The following is a 23,154-nucleotide window of genomic DNA, read 5'->3' on the forward strand; positions in this document are numbered from 1 at the left end:
TTTAATTTACCGGATGTTTTGAGAAATTTACCATAACCTGATTCTGACCCACGGTGCACAAAAATCACATTTTATATTATGGTAATTTATCTTAACAGAACAAATCGAGGATGCGATGTGTGTCCTTATCGCACACATTTACTTTTCCTCAGTAATGAACAGCAAAATCTCTAGCCTATACATAAACTGCGTGTGACTTTCATGTTTCGGGAAGCACATTTTCACCGTAAAAATGCACCTTTATAATAAATCATTCCATGCATCATCGCATTTGCAGACTTGTGTAAGAGCTTACTAATCGTAATGTGATTAGTAGATTGGATAGTCATAATTTAGGCTAATATAACTCAATCACTGTTGCATGGCTGAGCGTGTAGAGGCTTGGACTATAAGCTATATCAGATACGTTTTTCCTGTGCAAAGAAATAAACCTATGTCATGCATTTCTACTAAACTTTATATGACTGGAGACAGCAGAATCTGTTTTTAGGTCTCCGAGAAGGGGAGATAAGTAGAATATGACGTCCATCTAAACTGGAGGAGGAAATGATTTCATAGAACAAACTTATGTGTCACTGACACAACAATGATAGAGTGAATATGCGCAGTGCACACTCACTGGGGATATGGCCCATGTTCTCTGCTGGTGCCAATAAGATACAGGCCTACTCTTGTTCACTCAATTAAGTTGATCATTTTGATAACTAAAAGACATTAGTATTTTTTTCATTGTCTTCTCTTTACAGCAATAACATTTGCTTTCCAAACTGTTTTTATTTATTTCTGTAAAGACAGGAGTATGCTAATTAGGCTATATAATTTTGGCAATTTAATTCAATTTACTTAGGGAAAGCTTAGATTCCCCTAGCCTTTTGGATGTGCCACTTATGTCAATCTACTACCACAATAGTAAAAAACGTTTACCTAGTCTATTGGTCAGCTTGTCAAGAAAGAAATATCCCAAACAGACATTTGTGGGACGACAGTTGTGGGACGATATATCCCAAATTCATACAACTTTTAAAAAGCAATGAATCTGATGCAATACATCACAACGTTTCGCTTGAAATGTTGATCAACTATTTCTTAACATTATTAGTGCAGCAATGCACACAAAGCACTAGGCTATGCACAAGTGTACATCTGGCTACTGGACAATGAAATAAAATAATTGCCTCCACGGCGGTGCCGTTTAAGATGACAATTTTTTTTTTTCATGAGCATGGCTTTATTTCTATTACAGCATATTGGAGGCCTGTCATTCATATTCCATTCATCCAGTTCAATGTAACATCAATACCTTCTAAAAGATATAGATGTACTATTGTAAAGTGGTTGTTCCACTGGATATCATAAGGTGAATGCACCAATTTGTAAGTCGCTCTGGATAAGAGTGTCTGCTAAATGACGTAAATGTAGGTTTAGGCTACTACAAAATGTTCCTATACCCATCATGAGGTTGCTACAACCTAGCCTATGAAAAGTTTACAACATAGGTACACACAGGTCTAGAGAGAAATTAGGTGAGACAGTGACACATGGACAGACAGTGACACATTCAATACTGCCTTGCACACTCCTGCCTGCATCTAGCTGATCTAGGGTGTAATTATTAGTCCAACAGTTGCAAATGAGAGTTTCTATTGGACAAATTCAGGTAGGTTTATCACTGTTTCGTTCCGTTTGCTTCCATTTTAAGAAATGTTTTTCAACAGAATAGACGGAATGAATACACCTCTGATCTCACACACACAGTTCACTTTCATAGTAGCCACGTTGTATTCCTTCTCACATCTAAGCGCTTTCCTCTCACCTTTTCCTTCGCTTGTGGACGTCAAACCATATAACCTACACACAGCCTACATTGCTGTCACCATATTAGCTAAAGTAATGTGTTAGTTCTATTAGCTATGTTGTCTAACACATTAGTAAACCCACTACAAGCATGCAGTACAGTGTACAGTCAGTAAGCAGTTGCACCGGTGGGTCTTGGTGGCAATAAATTAGTAAAACCAAAAGCTTACCTCGACTTGGAAGAGATCCAGTGTTGTGTTGGATAGCCATAGCCAGCTAGATAACATGGCATCCCTCTGTTTGAGTAAGCTAAACTAGCTATCTGCATTTGCTAAGTAAGTGAACGTTTAAAAAAATAAAAAATAAAAAGACTCCTTCATTTTTGAAGAAATTAATTAGTTTCCAAACTGTTCAACTATTGTCTTTCTCTCTCTGTGGGTCAACTACTCACCACATTTTATGCACTGCAGTGCTAGCTGTAGCTTATGCTTTCACTACTAGATTAATTGGATGGATAACATTTTAGTTAGGTTGGAGGGACATCCTCTGGAAGTTGTCATAATTACTGTTTAAGTCTATGGAAGGGGGTGAGAACCATGAGCCTTCTAGGTTTTGTATTGAAGTCAATGTACCCAGAGGAGAATGGAAGCTAGCTGTCCTCCGGCTGCACCATGGTGCTATCCTACAGAGTGCTGTTGAGGCTACTGTTGACCTTAATTGCAAAACAATGTGTTTTAATCAATTATTTGGTGACGTGAACATGTTTATTGTATAGTTTTATTTAAAAATGACAGTGTTTCACTAGAAAAAAAATAAATAATAATAATTCACTGAGGAATTGTCCTCTCCTTCCTCCTCTGAGGAGCCTCCACTGCTCTACAGATATGGTTGGGTTTTGCCTAGGCTACTTTGAAGCAAGGTAATGTCTCATATGTAGTGCCACATTCTGTTTTCAACAATTAGGTAGCCATATGTTTTCTAAATGCATACTGCCTCCAGCTCATTGCAAAGTGTTGTGTGGAGCGCTGAAGCCTCCCTACTGTTGCCTATGCATTTGAATAGCGAATGGGAGGTGCACTTAAATTACCAGGTGAGAAATCGAGTGGCTTATTTTAATCATGGCCCAAAATTAATAAGATCCATAATGAATGTACACCCTGCAATTCAATTCCACTAAATTATGCAAATGAACTCATAGACCAATAAGTATGATCAGTCAAATGTATTTCCATCAATTAATAGGCTAAAAAGCATTATCTCAATAGGATTTGTTTTCTATCCCCGGACAATTGGCCTTTAAAAAAAAATGTGCTGCCAAAAGCCGACTATTACCGGCTAACGGAAACCCTGAGACTCCATATTAAAAAAAAAAAAAAGTATTTGGACACCCCTTCAAATGAGTGGATTTGACTATTTCAGCCACACCTGTTGCTGACAGGTGAATAAAATCCATGCAATCTGCAAAGAAAACATTGGCAGTAGAATGGTCTTACCGAAGAGCTCAGTGACTTTCAACGCGGCACTGTCATAGGCACATTTCCAGTTTGTCAAATTTCTGCCATGCTAGAGCTTCCCCGGTCAACTGTAAGTACTGTTATTGTGAAGTGGAAACATCTAGGAGCAACAATGGCTCAGCTGTTAAGTAGTAGGCCACTCCCCCTGCCCGAATGCATAATGCCAACTGTAAAGTTTGGTCGATGATGAATATTCTCTGGTGCTGTTTTTCATGGTTTGAAGGGGGCTAGGCGCCTTAGTCCCAGTGAAGGGTAATCTTAACTCTACAGCATACAATGACGTTCTAGGCGATTCTGTGCTTCCAACTTTGTGGCCACAGTTTGGGCAAGGCCCTTTCCTGTTTCAGCATGACAATGCCCTGGTGGACAAAGTGTGAGGTGCATAGAGAAATGGTTTGTTGAGATCTGTGTGGAAGAACTTGACTGGCCTGCAAAGTGCCCTGACCTCAACCCCATCGAAAGCCTTTGGGATGAGTTGGAAGGCCGACTGCGAGCCAGGCCTAATCGCCCAACATCAGTGCCCGACCTCATTAATGCTCGTGGCTGAATGGAATCAAGTCCCCACAGCAATGTTCCAACATCTAGTGGAAAGCCTTCCCAGAAGAGTGGAGGATGTTATTGCAGCAAAGGGAGCACTAACTCCATATTAAGGCCCATGATATTGGAATGAGATGTTCGACGAACAGGTGTCCACATACTTTTGGCCATGTACTGTGTATGTGTGTATAAAAAAAATATATATATAAAGTTATCCTCTACTAGAATGATGTGGTAAGCCATCAAGTGCCTCTCCCAGTCCGCCCTGCCTTTCATGGGGATTGTCTTAAAGTTTTCCTTCTGTGTTCTGTTGTACAGGGTCAGAATTTGTGACTGGCTGGACTGGAAAGAGGGGAAGAAAGCTCAAATCCAAATTGGAGAAAACAAAACAAAAGGTGGTTGAGTCCGTCTGCTGTTCAGTATTTTTTTGTTGTTTAAAGCCAGCTTCCTCCTTCCTGAATTGAGAAGATTAGTTTGTCTATTGTCACAGGGAAATTTTTATTTTTGTATATATTTCTTTGCTTTAGAACACATTACATATTATCCATCTAGTTTAGCTGTCATATCATTCTTCTGTTTAATATAACAGCAGGAGGGCTTGGGCAGTATCCAGATTGTCATACCTTCATACCAGCCTTGTTCCATACCGGGATCTTAGGTAATACCGGCGCTAAACACAGGGGGCACTGTTTTCGAACTCCCCTGAGCCTTTGTAACCCGAAGGTTAGCAATGCTAACAAGTACATATAAAATCCCATAGAGAATGCTAACGATCGCATTGCAAACATTTTATAGTCTCTGACCTAAACTATTTTCAGGACAGATATCCCAGCTCATGACGTTATTACAAGTAACTCAAAAATGCTACTCCCAGTTTACTGCACGCACAAAACTAATATTAGACATATATTTTGGAAGAAGCTAACCACTTAGCTAGATAGCTAAGTAGCTACTACATTAGCGAACCAAATGTACAACTGCAGAGCATTTGGCACATTTTAGACAGTTAACTTAATAGTTCTAAGATATTTAGCTGGCGAACATTTAGTTGTGAATTCCATACTGTAACTAGATCACCTGGCAGGTGCTGCACAACACTGAGCGACTCATAAGGCTCTGGTCTCTCTTCATTGTGTGCTTGTAAACAAACACCACGTGACTGGGTACTACTACCAGAAATGTTTCATTATGAAGCATATCTGACAGGTGAAACGAAGAACACAATCTTCTTTATCTCCTGACAGGTTGACTGTATTTTACTTAAATAGTAGCTGCAAATATTCCAATGTATATAAAAAAAAATCTAATAGTCAACAGTATTGGAAAAACCATCCTGTGTCTATTTCCAAATACCCCGGTATACAGCCCAAGCCTAACAGCAGTTTTATGCTAGTTATCCCTCACTTTTTCCTTAACACCCAGCGAGCCTAGAGCCCCTCTGTCTGTTCCTGTGATGTGTGGTTGTGTTACCTTAGTTGAATGCACTGATTTGTAAGTGGCTCTGGATACGAGTGTCTGCTAAATGGCTAGAAATGTCAAACGCAGGTGAAGACCATGGCCAGAGACCTGTATGATGACCACTTCAAGGCGGTAGAGAGCATGCCCAGGGGGGTGGTGGTCACCCTGAGGAACATCGCCACCCAGCTGGAGTCTGCTTGGGAGCTGCATACCAACAAACAGGTAGGGGAAAAAAGCACATCAACTCTAACCTAAATGTATGTCAGAGTTGGATAACATGATTACCAACAGACAGGTAGGTGGGGGAATTGCCCTGGTCCGCTCACCCAGCACACATGATCAATTCATGTCTACTTGCACTTTATGGAAAGTGCGCTTCAATGCAATTTACAGTAAAATCGGTACTTTAATAAAAAAACAAAGTAGATATTTTGATAGAGTGAGTCAATGTAGTTGTTTTGTTTTCTTGGTTGTTCTGTCTGAAGCTGTAAGCTACAGGTTTGATGACTCAGTGAAAGTTAAATGTGCTGTTTTGTTTCTGTTGCAGTGTATCGAGGGAGAAAACACATGGAGAGACTTGATGAAAACGGCTCTGGAAAACTTGATTGTGGTTCTCAAGGATGAGAACACCATCTCCCCCTATGAAATGTGCAGCAGTGGCCTAGTGCAAGCACTTTTTACAGTCCTTAATAATGTAAGTGGGATGGATGAGGTGTACAGGGACCTTTGGCCCAAAGTAGTACTCTATACAGTGATTATGGTTCCATCTGGGATGCAGATCTCTTTCTTTCATACCTTTTCTCAACTCTGTCTGGGTAACCAATTTCTGCAATGTTCCTCAACTTCCTTGTTAGTCCAACTCCAGCTCAATTAACGTTTCTCTTTTTCAGAGTGTGGAACTTGACATGAAACATAATTGTAAACCATTAATGGAAAGAATAAATGTATTTAAAGCCGCATTCAGTGAAAACGAAGATGATGAAAGGTAATAATTCAGACTTTTATATAATTCATTTTTATGAATGTATTTTTAAATAACAAAAACCTGTCAGTGGCTGACTTCCTGGTTTGACCCATTCATTCAGCCGACCCGCAGTTGCCTTAATCCGCAAACTACTAGCAGTCCTGGAGTCCATTGAGAGGTTACCTCTGCACCTGTATGACACCCCAGGCTCTACCTATAACCTGCAGGTCAGTCTCCTCCACCACACCTCTCAGTAGTATAGTGGTGATGGTCAGTTTTTGTTTGTTCCAGTGACCTGTTTTAAAGCTTAGGCTCAGTAAAACTCATTCTAGGGATGGGCATGAGTTCTCAAACTAATGTCAAAACTCGATCTTTAACCAGAGATCCCTTTTTTTTTTTTTTTAATACAGTGCATTCGGAAAGTATTCAGACCCCTTCCCCTTTTCCACATTTTAACTTACAGCCTTATTCTAAAATGTATTGTTTTTCCGCCTCAATCTACACACAATACCCCATAATGACAAAGCAAAAACAGGTTTTTAGAAACTGAAATGACATTTACATAAGTATTCAACCTCAGTACTTTGTTGATGCACCTTTGGCAGTTTTCTTGGGTATCACGCTACAAGCTTGGCACACCTGTATTTGGAGAGTTTCTCGCATTCTCTGTGGATCCTCTCAAGCTCTGTCAGGTTGGATGGGGAGCGTTGCTGCACAGCAATTTCGGGTCTCTCCAGAGATGTTAGATCGGGTTCAAGTCCGGGCTCTGGCTGGGCCACTCAAGGACATTCAGAGATTTGTCCCGAAGCCACGACTGTGTGCTTAGGGTCGTTGTCCTGTTGGAAGGTGAACCTTCACCCCAGTCTGAGGTCCTGAGCGTTCTGGAGCAGGTTTTCATCAAGGATCTCTCTGTACTTTGCTCCGTTCATCTTTGCCTCAAACCTGACTAGTCTCCAAGTCCCTGCCGCTGAAAAACATCCCCACAGCATGATGCTGCCACCACCATGCTTCACCATAGGGATGTTGCAAGGTTTCCTCCAGACGTGACGCTTGGCATTCAGGCCTAAGAGTTCAATCTTGGTTTCATCAGACCAGAGAATCTTGTTTCTTAGGTGCATTTTGGCAAACTCCAAGCGGGCTGTCATGTGCTTTTTACTGAGGAGTCTATTCAGTCTGGCCACTCTACCATAAATACTGGATTGGTGGAGTGCTGCAGAGATGGTTGTCCTTCTGGAAGGTTCTTCCACCACCCTGACCAAGCCCCAACCCCAATCAAGTTGTAGAAACATCGCAAGGATGATCAATGGAAACAATATACTCCTGAGCTCAATTTTGAGTCTCATAGCAAAGGGTCTGAATACTTATGTAAATAAGGTATTTCATTATTTGCAAAAAATATATATAAACTGGTCACTTTGTCATTATGGGTGTAGATTGAGGGAAAATCATTTTTTCATAAGGCTGTAATGTGGAAAAAGGGAAGGGGTTTGAATACTTTCCGAATGCACTGTACTGTGAAACTATTTGCTTTTGACTCTAGTGTTCATTTGTACATGTGCATTTGCGGGACACAACAACAAATAAACCAAGCCAAGCATCACACAGTTATGTTCTTTAAATTCACTTTTCCTTCCATGTCTCACTCAATTATGTTCTGACCGCTCCCTCTACACGTGTGCTGTGTGCGCTTACGTTTTTATAGGCATTTATTTCTGTATCTAACTGATGGGATACACAAGCTACATTCCTTGCCAAATGATGACAGTTTTATCACAAATTCTAAATGGAACGGTTGACTGAAGTAGGGAAATATGTGTTCTAATAATGATGTGCAGTTTTGGAATAAATTCATACTTTTCCGCTTAGGCTACTTTGCGGTTGCCCCAGTCAAAATGTAAAAACAGTTATGAAAACAAAAATACAATTTTCGATTTTAATTGAAGGTTACAGTTAAAATAGAATTTTGTAGAAACGGGCAGGGTTTATGACTTCAGCTGTGGTAACTAACAGTAGTGACGACCCTACTTTGTAAACTGCTAGTGGCATTTAGAATTGGTTTGCCTAGCCTATAACCCCCCCTACCCAACATAGACAGGTTCCACACTGAAAATATGCGAAAACATTAGTTTAATGAAGACGGTGTATTTTCATCAGAATCATTAAGCTGACCGTTAAGCCAACCAGATGTTCTGGCCATAATTCAAATCCGTGCGGTGTTCAATGTAGAATTGTTAATCCGTTTAGAAAATAACAAGGAACAGGTATAATAAAATACATTTTAACAGAAGACATATTTTGGTTTGTAACTCTGAAAAATGTATTTCAACTTGACAAATTGAGCACTGAATCAAATTATCTCTTTGAGAATAACTGTTCTAGTCGCGAGATGCGATTCACATTCTGTTCTATTTTATTCTGTTTTATTACATCATGGTTATTTTTACTATAAAATAGGTGTCTTGACAGTGATATAAGTGTTTTGTCTGCTAAATGAACAAAACAATGCTATGGCATAGCAGAGCTACAGGCTTCTACAAGCAGGCACCACTGCTGAGGTTACTACCTTTTTGAAGTTTGTGTTCCACAGTATAATATAACCAGTTGATATTACAGTTTCAATGAATGAATCTTAAATGCCCCTTTTATTTTTTACTTTTTTTTTATATATATATCTCATTACCAGTCAAGTTTGGACACATACTCATTCAAGGGTTTTTCTTTATTTTTACTATTTTCTACATTGAAGAATAATATTAACCTCTTATGGACTCACTAATATCCAATGGTAGCACCTGGCGCGTAATACGAAAAACCTTAAAAATGCTATAATTTCAATTTCTCAAACATATGACTATTTTACACCATTTGAAAGATAAGACTCTCCTTTATCTAACCACATTGTCCGATTTCAAAAAGGCTTTACAGCGAAAGCAAAACATTAGATTATGTCAGAGTACCCAGCCAAAAATAATCACACAGCCATTTTCAAAGCAAGCATATATGTCACAAAAACCAAAACCACAGCTAAATGCAGCACTAACCTTTGATCTTCATCAGATGACACTCCTAGGACATCATGTTATACAATACATGCATGTTTTGTTCAATCAAGTTCATATTTATATCAAAAAACAGCTTTTTACATTAGCATGTTTTGTTCAGAACTAGCATACCCACCGCAAACTTCCGGTGAATTTACTAAATTACTCACGATTAACGTTGACAAAAAACATAATTATTTTAAGAATTATAGATACAGAACTCCTTTATGCAATCGCGGTGTCAGATTTTAAAATAGCTTTTCGGTGAAAGCACATTTTGCAATATTCTGAGTAGATAGCCCGGCCATCACGGCTAGCTAATTTGACACCCACCAAGTTTGGCCCTCACCAAACTCAGATTTACTATAAGAAAAATTGGATTACCTTTGCTGTTCTTCGTCAGAATGCACTCCCAGGACTTCTACTTCAACAACAAATGTTGTTTTGGTTCAAAATAATCCATAGTTATATCCAAATAGCTCCTTTTTGTTCATGCGTTCAAGTCACTATCCGAAGGGTGACGCGCCGGCGCGTTTCGTGACAAAAAAATTCAAAATATTCCATTACCGTACTTCGAAGCATGTCAAACGCTGTGTAAAATCAATTTTTATGCGATTTTTCTCATAAAATAGCAATAATATTCCAACCGGGTGACGACGTATTCGTTCAAACACTGAAAGAAAAAAATGTAGTCGCCTCGTGCACGAGCGCCTCAATGTCATTGTTCCCAGAAGGACCACTCACAAAAATCCCTGCTGTTTTTCGCCCAGAGAATGCAGAGCTGTCATTCCACTTTCTGGCGCCTTCCTAGAGCCAATGAAAGCCTTAGAAAATGTCACGTTATAGCAGAGATGCTGTATTTTTGATAGAGATGCCCTAGAAGGACAAATGGTCAGACAGGGCACTTCCTGTATAGAATCTTCTCAGGTTTTGGCCTGCCATATGAGTTCTGTTATACTCACAGACACCATTCAAACAGTTTTAGAAACTTTAGAGAGTTTTCCATCCAAATCTACTAATTATATGCATATTCTCGTTTCTGGGCAGGAGTAGTAACCAGATTAAATCGGGTACGTTTTTTATCCGGCCGTGAAAATACTGCCCCCTATCCCAAACAGGTTAAAGACATCAAAACTATGAAATAACACACATGGATTCCTATAGTAACCAAAAAAGGGTTAAACAAATCAAAATGTATCTTTTATACTATGGATTCTTCAAAGTAGCCACCCTTTGCTTTGATGACAGCTTTGCACACTCTTGGCATTCTCTCAACCAACTTCATGAGGAATGCAAGTACTCCAACAGTCAAAGGTCAAATGCCTATCCCTAACTCATTCGTCCTTCCTGTGTGTGTGTTAGATCCTGACGAGGAGGTTGCGTTTCCGTCTGGAGCGTGCGCCTGGGGAGACGGCGCTGATCGACCGTACAGGGCGTATGCTGAAGATGGAGCCCCTGGCCACCGTGGAGTCTCTGGAGCAGTACCTCCTCAAGATGGTACCACCCCCTCTACCTTAACCATGTTTCATCTTCTCTCACTATGTCAAGGGAATTATTCTATCCCGATGATGATAATAATTAACAAACAATCAATAAGCCTTGACTAATTCCCAAGGTTTGTAAGACAATGGGTTAATAATTAGGCAAGGACTCAGTTTTCTGCAAAAGGTCTGTACAGTTTATTCAGAGAACGTTCTGCCCAACATTAACAAAAGTTAATTTTATCCTCTCTTTCCGCTTACGCACACACCTCCGCACAAACAGTAGATAACCTACACACAAACAGTAGGTGAATAGTATCTCTCCCCTGACTTCCCACCACTGTTTATCACTATCCAGCGCTGCCTGTTCCTTTCCCCCGAGATTAGGGGAACCTTGAAGGCTACTCCCGGTCTCTTCACACACACACACACATGTCTACAGTTCCCTTAGGCCCACTAATCTCACACACACGCACACTTCTCTCCCTTCCGGGTCTCTACTAGACCTTATGGGACTAACGTTCAGTACTTTAATTATTCATTACCCATGCTACATAACTACTAATTAATAATGGATTCTTTATTAATTTACCTTTATTAGATAATTCTCTTATCACACTATCTGTCCATTCAGCATATTTGAGTGGATCAGTTTGAGCAAACACTCACACGGTCTCAGAGTAATCTCCTCTCTCTCCCCCAGGTGGCCAAGCAGTGGTATGACTTTGATAGATCCTCCTTCATCTTCGTCAGGAAGCTAAGAGAGGGACAGACCTTCACATTCAGACACCAGCATGACTTTGACGAGAACGGAATAGTCTACTGGATTGGTACCAATGCAAAGTATGTCTCCTCCCATCGTCTTTGTGTAAAGACCTGATGATCAGCTAAATGCTTATTATACAATACAAGAAAGTATTTAGAAAATAACCTTGTATTAATCTTGTGTGTTTCCTCTGTCTCCAGGACTGCCTATGAGTGGGTGAACCCAGCAGCCTACGGCCTGGTGGTAGTGACCTCCTCTGAGGGTCGTAACCTCCCATATGGCCGACTGGAGGACATCCTGAGTCGGGACAGCTCTGCCCTCAACTGCCACACCAATGATGATAAGAACGCCTGGTTTGCCATCGACCTAGGCCTGTGGGTCATCCCCTCTGCCTACACCCTGCGCCACGCCCGTGGCTACGGCCGCTCCGCCCTCAGGAACTGGGTGTTCCAGGTGTCCAAAGACGGCCAAACCTGGATGAGTCTCTACAACCACGTGGAGGACTGCAGCCTCAACGAGCCGGGGTAAGTAAGCTTTGTTCCAGTCAGAAGGGCTCATATCCAGGAGCCTATGGTCAGGAAGAAGTCAGGATCCAAAACCTATAAGGCTGGTTCTGACAGTGAGTTTGTGTCCTGTTGTGAAGGTCCACAGCCACTTGGCCTCTGGACCCGTCCAAAGAGGAGAAACAGGGCTGGAGACACATCCGCATCAAGCAGATGGGGAAGAATGCCAGCGGGCAAACACACTACCTGTCTCTGTCAGGCCTTGAGATCTACGGCACCGTCAGTGGTGTGTGTGAGGACCAGCTAGGTAAGAGTCTGCTCGTGGGTTCTCTTGAGGTTTCTCTCTGGGGAGTTTGTCCGTGCCACTTCTGCTTGCTCTTTGGGGGTCTAAGCTCTCGCCACTGCTGTCAAGAAACAGTCAAAACACAAGTATTTTTAAGGTGTGTGCGAGGAGCACTCTTTTTGCTGAGACACTAGTTGTAGTATGTTTATGAATCATTATTCATTAGATTTGAATGATGCAAAGCAATCTGACCAACCTCATTCTCCCTTCTACAGGTAAAGCAGTGAAGGAAGCGGAGGCCAACCTGCGCAGGCAGAGGCGTCTGTTCCGCTCCCAGGTGATGAAGTACATAGTGCCCGGGGCGCGTGTGGTGCGGGGCATCGACTGGAAGTGGAGAGACCAGGATGGCAACCCAGCAGGAGAGGGTACGGTGACAGGGGAGGCCCATAACGGTAAGACACTAGTACATCCTGAGCCCTACCATCTAATAAAACATCCCTCCGTGTGGAACTGAACACACACACAGCTTGCATAGAAAGCTTTTGTTTCATATGAAAGTGTTTAAGAAATTTTCTGCGGGACTTAGTCGGATGACATGATAATGCATGTTTAAACTGCTAAAGCAGGACAATGCTGAGCTTTATCCCAGAATAATCCCATACGTCACCCCATCATCACGGGGGCAGTGTTATAATAGTAGTTCAGAGACATCGGGCTACGTAACTATGACAATTGAACATAAGATGTGCACAAACTAGTGACAAGGGAGTCATTGATAAATATGGTAGACCAACCACAAAACAAATTGTGAACATCATCAAGTGCATTTATATAATTTGAGGAGCCTTTAGTGCATCTTCACCCAAAGCACCTATTACTAACGCTCGTAGAAGTCTCACTTTTGTATGTTAAATACTGTGGGGGGGGTGGGTCAGCCAGAAAATATCAACCAGCAGTTGTTCATTGTCCTTTCATAACATTATTAGTAACTTGAAAACAATGTCTGTATAAGACATTGTACAGGTGGTTTGTGGGTGACGCTACTCAATATTTCTAAACGGTCCAGCCTTTGTTCCTGGTTTTCCAACTGAAGGCTTTCTCTTCTGCTTCTGACCTCACACTATAGGCCTATTACTTAGCCTAATGCTTCTGACCTCACACTATAGGCCTATTACTTAGCCTAATGCTTCTGACCTCACACTATAGGCCTATTACTTAGCCTAATGCTTCTGACCTCACACTATAGGCCTATTACTTAGCCTAATGCTTCTGACCTCACACTATAGGCCTATTACTTAGCCTAATGCTTCTGACCTCACACTATAGGCCTATTACTTAGCCTAATGCTTCTGACCTCACACTATAGGCCTATTACTTAGCCTAATGCTTCTGACCTCACACTATAGGCCTATTACTTAACCTAATGCTTCTGACCTCACTAGAGGTTGACAGATTATGATTTTTCAACACCGATACCGATTATTGGATGACCCCCAAAAAACCGATACCGATTTAATCGGCAGATATTAAAAAAAAAATGTATGATGAGAATTACAACAATACTGAATTAGCACCTTTTTATTTTTACTTAATATAATACATAAATAAAATCAATTTAGTCTCAAATAAATAATAAAACATGTTCAATTTGGTTTAAATAATGTGAAAATACCGTGTTGGAGAAGAAAGTAAAAGTGCAATATGTGCCATGTAAAAAAGCTAACGTTTAAGTTCCTTGCTCAGAACATGAGAACATATGAAAGCTGGTGGTTCCTTTTAATATGAGTCTTCAATATTCCCATTTAAGAAGTTTTTTAGGTTGTAGTTATTATAGGACTATTTCTCTCTCTACCATTTGTATTTCATATACCTTTGACTATTGGATGTTCTTATAGGCACTAAAGTATTGCCAGCCTAATCTCGGGAGTTGATAGGCTTGAAGTCATAAACAGCGCAATGCTTGAAGCACAGAAAAGAACTGCTGACAAACGCTGGAAAGAGCTGTTTGAATGAATGCTTACGAGCCTGCTGCTGCCTACGAGCCTGCTGCTGCCTACCACCGCTGTCAGACTGCTCTATCAAATCATAGACTTAATTATAATATAATAAACACACAGAAATACGAGCCTTAGGTCATTAATATGGTCAAATCCGGAAACTATCATTTCGAAAACAAAACTTTTATTCTTTCAGTGAAATACGGAACCGTTCTGTATTTTATCGAACGGCGGCAACCCTAAGTCTAAATATTGCTGTTACATCATAATTATGTAAAATTCTGGCAAATTAATTACGGTGTTTGTTAGGAAGAAATGGTCTTCACAAAGTTCACAACGACATATACCCTGACTCTGCTTGCACAGAACGCAAGAGAAGTGACACAATTTCCCTAGTTAAAAGAAATTCATGTTAGCAGGCAATATTAACTAAATATGCAGGTTTAAAAATGTTTAATTGTGTATTGATTTTAAAGAAAGGCATTGATGTTTATGGTTAGGTATACATTGGTGCAACAAAAGTGCTTTTTTTCCCGCAAATGCGCTTGTTAAATCATCACCCGTTTGGCGAAGTAGGCTGGGATTCGATGATAAATTAACAGGCACCGCATTGATTATATGCAACGCAGGACAAGCTAGATAAACTAGTAATATCATCAACCATGTGTAGTTAACTAGTGATTATGTTAAGATTGATTGTTTTTTATAAGAAGTTTAATGCTAGCTAGCAACTTACCTTGGCACCTTGCTGCACTCGCGTAACAGGTGGTCAGCCTGCCACGCAGTCTCCTCGTGAAGTGCAATGTAATCGGCCACAATCGGCGTCAAAATGCTGATTACCGATTGTTATGAGAACTTCAAATCGGCCTTAATTAATCGGCCATGCCGATTAATCGGTCGACCTCTAGACCTCACACTATAGGCCTATTACTTAACCTACTGCTTCTGACCTCACACTATAGGCCTATTACTTAACCTACTGCTTCTGACCTCACACTATAGGCCTACTTCCTCTTTGTCCCAATTGGCAAATAAGGCCATGCTTTATGTTAATGAAGGATAAATAACTACCTTGAAATGCACTAACTGTAGAGGCTGACTACAGAGCAGCGTAGTTGTTGATCTGAGTCAGTGCTACTGCTGTGTGACTAGACTGGATTATTGCTCTCCTATTGCATTATTTAATTTTTTATCATTAAATACAAGGGGCGTGTAAAGGATTACATGTCTATCTCTGTATGCCAAACGTCTTAAAAACGCTCCCATTATCATTTACGTATTTGACTAAACTTGCAAACTGTCACTACCATTATACCCTTTTTGTTATTAGTTTGATATTTTGAAGTGCAACCCTCCCCCCTCTCCCCCAACTTATCAGGTAACCTTTTCATACTTGTACAATCATTTCCTCCGTCGCAATCTGTTAAATCTCTGGGCAGCCATGTTTCCAGTGTGTTTAAATACTTTTTGACTAATTGTCTCCATCAATCAGCTGAGTGCATGTTGATGTCACAATTTGCAAGCTCTGAATGGGCTCCATTGCAATTTTATTATATTTACATTGACAACGATATTATTCAGTTCCTTTTTCTCAAGTGGCTTTCAGCTTTGCATTTGCTAAATTCTACCTTGCTTTGTCATTTTCTGTAACTCATGATTTCTATCTGACTGCTTCACCTGGACCAGAGTACTAGGCCATACAGTTTCATCAAGACATCCAGTATCTAAATTTGACTTGCTATTGGTTTTACTATTCAGCACAATGCTATCAGCTTCAGTATAGCTGCATAGAATGGCATACTGATGGTGAATAACGGATCTAGTCTGAATCTGTATTCAGCCCACCTGTAGACAACGTCACAAACATGGTTATCTGGTCCAGTGTCGAGCAGAACTGCTGTCTTGACTTGCTCTCTGCTGGGTCTCACTACATTCATATCCTTTTCCAGGCTGGATTGATGTCACCTGGGATGCTGGTGGCTCAAACTCTTATCGTATGGGTGCTGAAGGAAAATTTGACCTCAAGCTTGCGCCAGGGTACGACCCTGAGTCTGCGCCGTCACCCAAACCTGTCTCATCCACTGTTTCAGGCACAGCGCAGTCCTGGAGCAGCCTGGTGAAAAATAACTGTCCGGACAAGGGCGGCTCCTCCTCGGCTGCAGGGGCCAGCTCCTCCAGCCGGAAGGGCAGTAGCAGCTCGGTGTGTAGCGTGGCCAGCAGCAGTGATATCAGTCTCAGCTCCACCAAGGTAGAGCGCCGGGCCGATAGCCTGCTGGAGCAGGGGGGGGTACTTGGGGCTGGTGGTGGCATCCCTGGGGCAGAGGGCCAAGAACCCATTGTGGTGCTGTCCTCCGCCGATGCCGCCTCCAGCACGATAACTGCGGAGGAAGGTGGCGAGCGGAAAGCGGGCGCGGACAGGCAAGCGGCGGCAGACGCCACTGCCATCTCCATGGGACTAGTCAGCGTCAGCTCGCCTGACGTCAGCTCCGTGTCTGAGTCCTCCAGTAAGGAGGCTGCTTCCCAGAGGCCTCTATGTTCCGTGGCCAGCGCCCGTCTGTCCGTCAGCTCTCTGCTGGCGGCCGGCGCTCCCATGAGCTCCAGCGCCAGCGTGCCAAACCTGTCGTCACGAGAGGCCAGCCTCATGGAGTCGTTTGTGCGGCGAGCTCCTAACATGTCCCGCACCAATGCCACCAACAACATGAACCTGAGCCGCAGCAGCAGCGACAACAACACCAACACACTGGGTCGAAACGTCATGAGCGCTGCCAGTGAGTATTCAGCCTCCACTGTCTGCAGGCCAGGGACACATGGGATACATGCAGCCTTCAGTCCTCATCAGCCTTCAGTGCACATAAAGGGACCACTGTCCAGCCAGCTCACTTGACATTATTAGCATGACTTGTAGAAGGAGCCTTGTAGCTTTGGTTTAGAGTTTAGCTTATCACATTTTTACATTAACCTGGAGTATTAGTCAACAAAATTTGTCCTGGCAATGTAAAATTGTAGATTGTGTTCAATATTGATATGATTGCTAATCCGACTCTTGATCACCACACAAAGGGAAGAAACAGGACAGACACTTATCTAGCCAAGAAGAAATACTGGCTCCACATATCTGAATGGTGTTCTTGCTCTTGTGCCGCTGTTTTTTTCTGGTTTTCTTTGCTCTAATATTAGGCCATTTCATTAAACCAAGGAGAATCAAATGCCTCACCAATAAATCATATTATTGCATTGCTGACAGAGTATTACTGACATTTTCTAATTACATTTTTGCGTCATCCTTGTGTAAAGCGAGCAGTGATCACTGCATTATTTTCTATGTTAACCTTTTAAAAGTAAGATGCACAGTTTTTTTTTTTCTCAAAACATGACTTCCAGTGGTCGGAAGGTGCTGACTGAGCCTTGAATGTGACAAGCATGTGTAGTGGTAGAAGAGCAACCAGCATTCAGTTTTAACTGGAACCAGTCAAAATAATACCTGCTTCTTTTTCTGTTTGGGAACTAATCGCATTTTGGGTTTTTGTTTGCAGCTTCTCCTCTCATGGGTGCGCAGAGCTTTCCTAACCTCACCACCACTGGTACCACCTCAACTGTTACAATGTCCACATCCATAGTAACCAGCAGCAATAATGTAGCCACGGCAACCACGGGTTTGTCGGTTGGCCAGTTGCTCAGTAACACTCTGACGACCAGCCTGACCTCTACGTCTAGTGAGAGTGACACTGGTCAGGATGCTGAGTTTTCCCTTTATGGTAGGCTATACTAGACTTACTATTATTCTTATATTATACATCTCTATATTATACAGCTCTCCTATCCTCCTCCACTACTCTTCTGCTTCTTCATCATTTAACACATACGTGTTTCTACTGCCTGACTTCCATCTTGTCATTTCACACTTCTTGACTCATCAGTGTCCTCCTCGTACATTTGGCTAGCGCTTTCTGACTCTATATGAAGTGCATTATGATCAAAGTTGTTTCTAGTGAGTTCTCACCACCTCTCCCCGCAGACTTCCTGGACAGCTGTCGTGCTAACACGCTATTGGCTGAGTTAGATGATGAGGAGGATCTGCCTGAGCCTGATGATGATGATGATGAGAACGAGGATGACAATCAGGAAGACCAAGAGTATGAGGAAGTTTTGGTACGGTCCAGGGTAAACCTTGGTTTCCACATTCATTTTAATAGGGTAAAATCTGATGCAGTTTCTATTCATATAAAGTGTACTTGTCGATTGCATGCTTGCACCCTCGTAAAAAAAGAATTGCCTGAAAACCTCCCTATTTCAAATGTGAAGTGTGTGACTAAATGTATGTGACCTTGTTTTTATGAAAGTTTTGTTTCTCCTGTAAATGTCGATTTGTGTTGTGTGTAATACCTTACCTGCCACTACCAGAGAACTAAGGGCTGTTGTTCATGTCCTGTTTTATCAGGAAGAGGAAGAGTATGAAACCAAAGGGGGTCGGCGTAGAACCTGGGACGATGACTTTGTCCTCAAACGCCAGTTCTCTGCTTTAGTCCCGGCATTTGACCCCAGGCCAGGCCGGACCAATGTCCAGCAGACCACTGACCTGGAGATCCCTCCCCCAGGTACACAAACACGACACAGTTCAATATCTATCTGTGGATGGACTTGGATTGTACATGATTACTAGACAAATGGCAAGTCTTTCACACCTACTTCAATTGCACCCTAGGGCATAGTGGTGAGCTCTTTCCTCATGTTTTTCCTTGTCCTTGCAGGTACACCTCGCTCTGAAGTCCAGGAGGAGGTTGAGTGTGCCCCGTCCCCCCACCTCGCCCTCATCCTCAAAGTGGCAGGGCTTGGAACCACCCGAGAAGTTGAACTACCCCTCTCCAACTACAAGGGTACTATATTTTACTATGTCCAGAAGCTTCTACAGATCTCCTGCAACGGGAGCATCAAATCAGATAAACTACGCCGGATCTGGGAACCCACATACACGTAAGTCTGCCTGGCTTTTTCTTTAGGATTCTAACTTGACGCTATGATGAAACCTAAACTGAAAGTAGCTGGAATTAATGGCAGATCTCCATTTTTACTTTGTTTTGCAGGATAATGTACAGAGAATTGAAGGATTCGGACAAAGAGAAGGAAAGCAGAAAAATGGTAATTAACAAGTTTCACACCTCCCCCCCGTCTTTGTCTCCTGCCCATTTTAAAAAAATCTTTGCTGTGAATTTTTTTGTGGCTGTTTTCAATGTGTAGCGAAATGCTCCTCCTGGATAATTAAACAGACCTAGTCTGGAAAACCCGACCTAGGCAACAGTGACTCTTTATGGCGTAGAGGAACTACGTCCCTGCCCACATCACTACCTTATTCGCTTGAATAAAATACTAAACAGTAGCTGGCGAGATTGAGATCACTGAGGTTATTTTTAGTGAGTACATTTCGCAAGTGGCTATCTTCAATAAACCACTACAAGGATTTTGCCTGAACTTTGGTCTCGAATCACAACATTCTGGAATGTCTGCATCGTGATTTGTTGGGAGAGTTGTCTATCTGAAGAGGACCCACTCTGGAACAAGGGCATTATTTTTTTCTCTTATCAAAGTTGCCAAAAGTCTGTTATTCAAACCGGACCCTAGTCATTGTTGCCTAGGGTCGGGTTTTTGAGACTAAGACAGACCTATCTCACTAACCTTTAAAGCAGCAAGGATACTGTGACTTAAAACCCTATTAGTTATAATGTAACTAGAGTAACTGCACGGGTCTCTTTTTAGTGGTTAAACCAACCTACTGTAATGCATGTCTATTTTCCTTGAGACTTTACAATCAGGAAAGACCAACATTTGGTTCTTCCTGTTGTAGGGTTGCTGGTCTGTAGAGCATGTGGAGCAATACCTTGGCACTGATGAATTACCAAAGAATGACTTGATAACCTACATGCAGAAGAATGCAGACTCCTCTTTCCTGCGACACTGGAAATTAACCGGCACTAATAAAAGTATTAGGAAAAACAGAAATTGTTCTCAGCTCATAGCTGCATACAAGGTATAGACCGGCATCAAGATGTTGCTTATCTGTCTATGTATCTATTTATTTTCCCTTCTCTGTTTTGATATATCGTTTTCCTTCTTGCTTGACTGTCATTTTTCTAGCCACTTGTTAGACAGTTTTTGCTGTTATCTTAACTTTATCCAAATGGCTTGTGGCTGTTCTGTAAATTATGCATTACCATGATTTACATAGTGAATCTGTTCCCTTTCATTATTTTGTTGTACGAACATAATGATTGTGAGAATGCAGTAACTGGATGTATGTGCAGCAAAATAGCCATATCCAGTTTTCTGCTACTGTCTTCGCTGTTAATCAGAGTTTGTAGAGTCAGGTAGCTGAGGAAACATCAGGTTTAAACCACGGTCCATATGATTGCTTGCAGGACTTTTGTGAGCATGGGTGCAGGTCGGGGGGCCTGAGCCCTGGGTCTCTGGGTGCCATGCAGACCTGTGACATCCTGAGTGTGGCCAGTGAGCAGGCCCAGGCCAAGGCTGGCTCCAGCCAGAGCGCCTGCGGAGTGGAGGATGTGCTCCAGCTGCTCCGCATCCTCTTCATCATCGGAGGAGACCCCCACGCCCACACACGCACCTTCCAGGAAGGTACAGATACACACCTAATACCACCTCAGACCCCCCTCCCCATCACATATCACCTGAAGATAATATGCTTCCTTATTTTATTATCCTCTTGCAGTGAAAATGTTACTTGTTAGTGTTCTTAATAACACATGTTGTTGATCAACTGTGTTGTTTACAATATGTAGAGGATCTCCAATTCAATGCATCGCCCGAGGAATTCACCAGCAAGAAAGTCACAACGAAGATTCTCCAGCAGATCGAGGAGCCTCTGGCCCTGGCCAGCGGGGCCCTCCCAGAATGGTGTGAGCAGCTTACCAGCAAGTGTCCTTTCCTCATCCCCTTCGAGACCCGGCAGCTCTACTTCACCTGCACTGCGTTTGGAGCCTCCAGGTTAGTGCTGCTTGACGTTTAAACAAAAGGGGTGTGTACTCCTGAAACTGGTGCAACGTCTTCTCACATCCACACCCATTTCATGTCTTTGTTTATATAGCATTGAATAACAAACTAATACAGATCTTGCATATTACAGGGCCAATTATTGCTGTTAATTTCATTGACTTCGCACTGTATTGTCGGTGTACCTCAGGGCGGTAGTGTGGCTGCAGAACCGGCGGGAGGCGACCATGGAGCGCTCGCGGCCCTCCACCACGGTGCGGAGAGACGACCCTGGGGAGTTCAGGGTGGGCCGGCTCAAACATGAGAGAGTCAAGGTCCCCCGCGGAGACCAGATGATGGAGTGGGCTGAGAGCGTCATGCAGATCCACGCTGACAGGAAATCTGTTTTGGAAGTAAAACAACACGCCTGATTAAACCAGATTAGTTGTACTCCTGGACTAACATGCATGCTCATTGGAGAGTCTGTGTGAAGGGATTATTGATTGTCATTAGTACCCATGAATAAGTGGTCCATGTCATGCTAAATGGTGTGAAATATGTACTCATTCATCCAGTTCAAAGGCATACATTTTGTAATCTTACTGTACACCTGTTTTTTTCCAGCTTGGTAATGTCTTCCCCTATTTCTTTGAATGGCATGGCCACAAGAGGTCATAGTGACTGGTTATGAGAGGTCGTAGCGAATGACCAGTCTCTCTCTCTCCCCAGGTTGAGTTCCAGGGGGAGGAGGGTACAGGCCTGGGTCCCACACTGGAGTTCTATGCTCTGGTGGCAGCTGAGTTCCAGAGGACATCCCTGGGTATCTGGCTCTGTGACGATGACTTCCCAGACGATGAGTCTCGCCAGGTAAGTGCTGCTTCACTGTCACATCATTAAAATGTAGATCTAAGCGGTAATATTTGAACCATGTCAGTGTCACCTTTTAATGAATATTTTTGGGGTTAAGGTCATGTCAATGAAAATGCCCTGCTTCTTATTGACTGTGTGTTGTGTACTATCAGGTGGATCTGGGTGGGGGTCTGAAACCTCCAGGCTACTACGTCCAGCGTTCCTGCGGCCTGTTCCCAGCCCCATTCCCCCAGGACAGTGACGAGCTGGATCGCCTCAGCAAACTCTTCCTCTTCTTGGGGGTCTTCCTGGCCAAGTGCATTCAGGACAACCGCCTGGTGGACCTTCCCATCTCACGACCCTTCTTCAAGTTGCTCTGTATGGGTGACATCAAGAGCAACATGTCTAAGCTGCTATACGCCTCCCGTGGGGGCCCTCTCCTCCTCGATCCCACTGAGCAGCACCACCACTTCTCAGAGATCCAGTCGGAGGCGTCTACCGAGGAGAGCCTGGACACCTATTCTGTCGGCAGCTTTGACGAGGACTCCAAGTCCGAGTTCATCCTGGACCCCCCTAAACCCAAGCCCCCGGCCTGGTACCATGGCATCCTGACCTGGGAAGACTTTGAGCGGGTCAACTCCCACCGGGCCAAGTTCCTGAAAGAGATGAAGGAGCTGGCGGTGAAGAGGAGGCTGATTTTGGGGAACAACAGTCAGTCTGAGGATGAAAAGAACACTAGGCTGCAGGACCTCATGCTGAAGAACCCCTTGGGCTCCGGACCCCCACTTAGTGTAGAGGACCTGGGGTGAGCACAGCTACTACCACCACTCTTACTGAGCTTCTTAAATTAGTCAGGCATTCAGTGGATAATATCCTGAACTGGAATGACATTTTTGCTAATTACATTGTTTTGTAGGCAATGATTAATCACTTTTGAATTTGTTCACTTTTCTTTTGTCAGTTGTCCATGATGCTGATATAGTGTT

The 23,154-nt window shown here is 42.6% G+C and overlaps 1 protein-coding gene across 5 annotated transcripts in view; it reads left to right on the top strand.

Moving 5' to 3' along the window:
* Positions 1-23,154, top strand: part of LOC115162094 (E3 ubiquitin-protein ligase HECTD1-like) — a 45,315-nt gene that overhangs the window by 17,338 nt on the left and 4,823 nt on the right. The window contains exons 15-36 of one of the 5 annotated variants that reach the window (XM_029713054.1): positions 4,164-4,240; positions 5,391-5,525; positions 5,851-5,997; positions 6,194-6,288; positions 6,389-6,494; positions 10,671-10,805; positions 11,493-11,632; positions 11,756-12,079; positions 12,199-12,365; positions 12,617-12,793; positions 16,288-17,106; positions 17,872-18,093; positions 18,354-18,532; positions 18,777-18,933; positions 19,087-19,309; positions 19,420-19,474; positions 20,178-20,360; positions 20,749-20,965; positions 21,130-21,334; positions 21,531-21,732; positions 22,049-22,186; positions 22,342-22,973. In XM_029713054.1, coding sequence (XP_029568914.1) covers positions 4,164-4,240; positions 5,391-5,525; positions 5,851-5,997; positions 6,194-6,288; positions 6,389-6,494; positions 10,671-10,805; positions 11,493-11,632; positions 11,756-12,079; positions 12,199-12,365; positions 12,617-12,793; positions 16,288-17,106; positions 17,872-18,093; positions 18,354-18,532; positions 18,777-18,933; positions 19,087-19,309; positions 19,420-19,474; positions 20,178-20,360; positions 20,749-20,965; positions 21,130-21,334; positions 21,531-21,732; positions 22,049-22,186; positions 22,342-22,973 — 4,735 coding nt within the window. The remainder of the gene's footprint in view (positions 1-4,163; positions 4,241-5,390; positions 5,526-5,850; positions 5,998-6,193; positions 6,289-6,388; positions 6,495-10,670; positions 10,806-11,492; positions 11,633-11,755; positions 12,080-12,198; positions 12,366-12,616; positions 12,794-16,287; positions 17,107-17,871; positions 18,094-18,353; positions 18,533-18,776; positions 18,934-19,086; positions 19,310-19,419; positions 19,475-20,177; positions 20,361-20,748; positions 20,966-21,129; positions 21,335-21,530; positions 21,733-22,048; positions 22,187-22,341; positions 22,974-23,154) is intronic. The other 4 variants (XM_029713055.1, XM_029713056.1, XM_029713057.1 and 1 more) reach the window with 4 other exon arrangements.

The sequence above is a fragment of the Salmo trutta genome, chromosome 25 (assembly GCF_901001165.1).
Source record: "Salmo trutta chromosome 25, fSalTru1.1, whole genome shotgun sequence".
In the NCBI taxonomy this organism is placed as follows: domain Eukaryota; kingdom Metazoa; phylum Chordata; class Actinopteri; order Salmoniformes; family Salmonidae; genus Salmo; species Salmo trutta.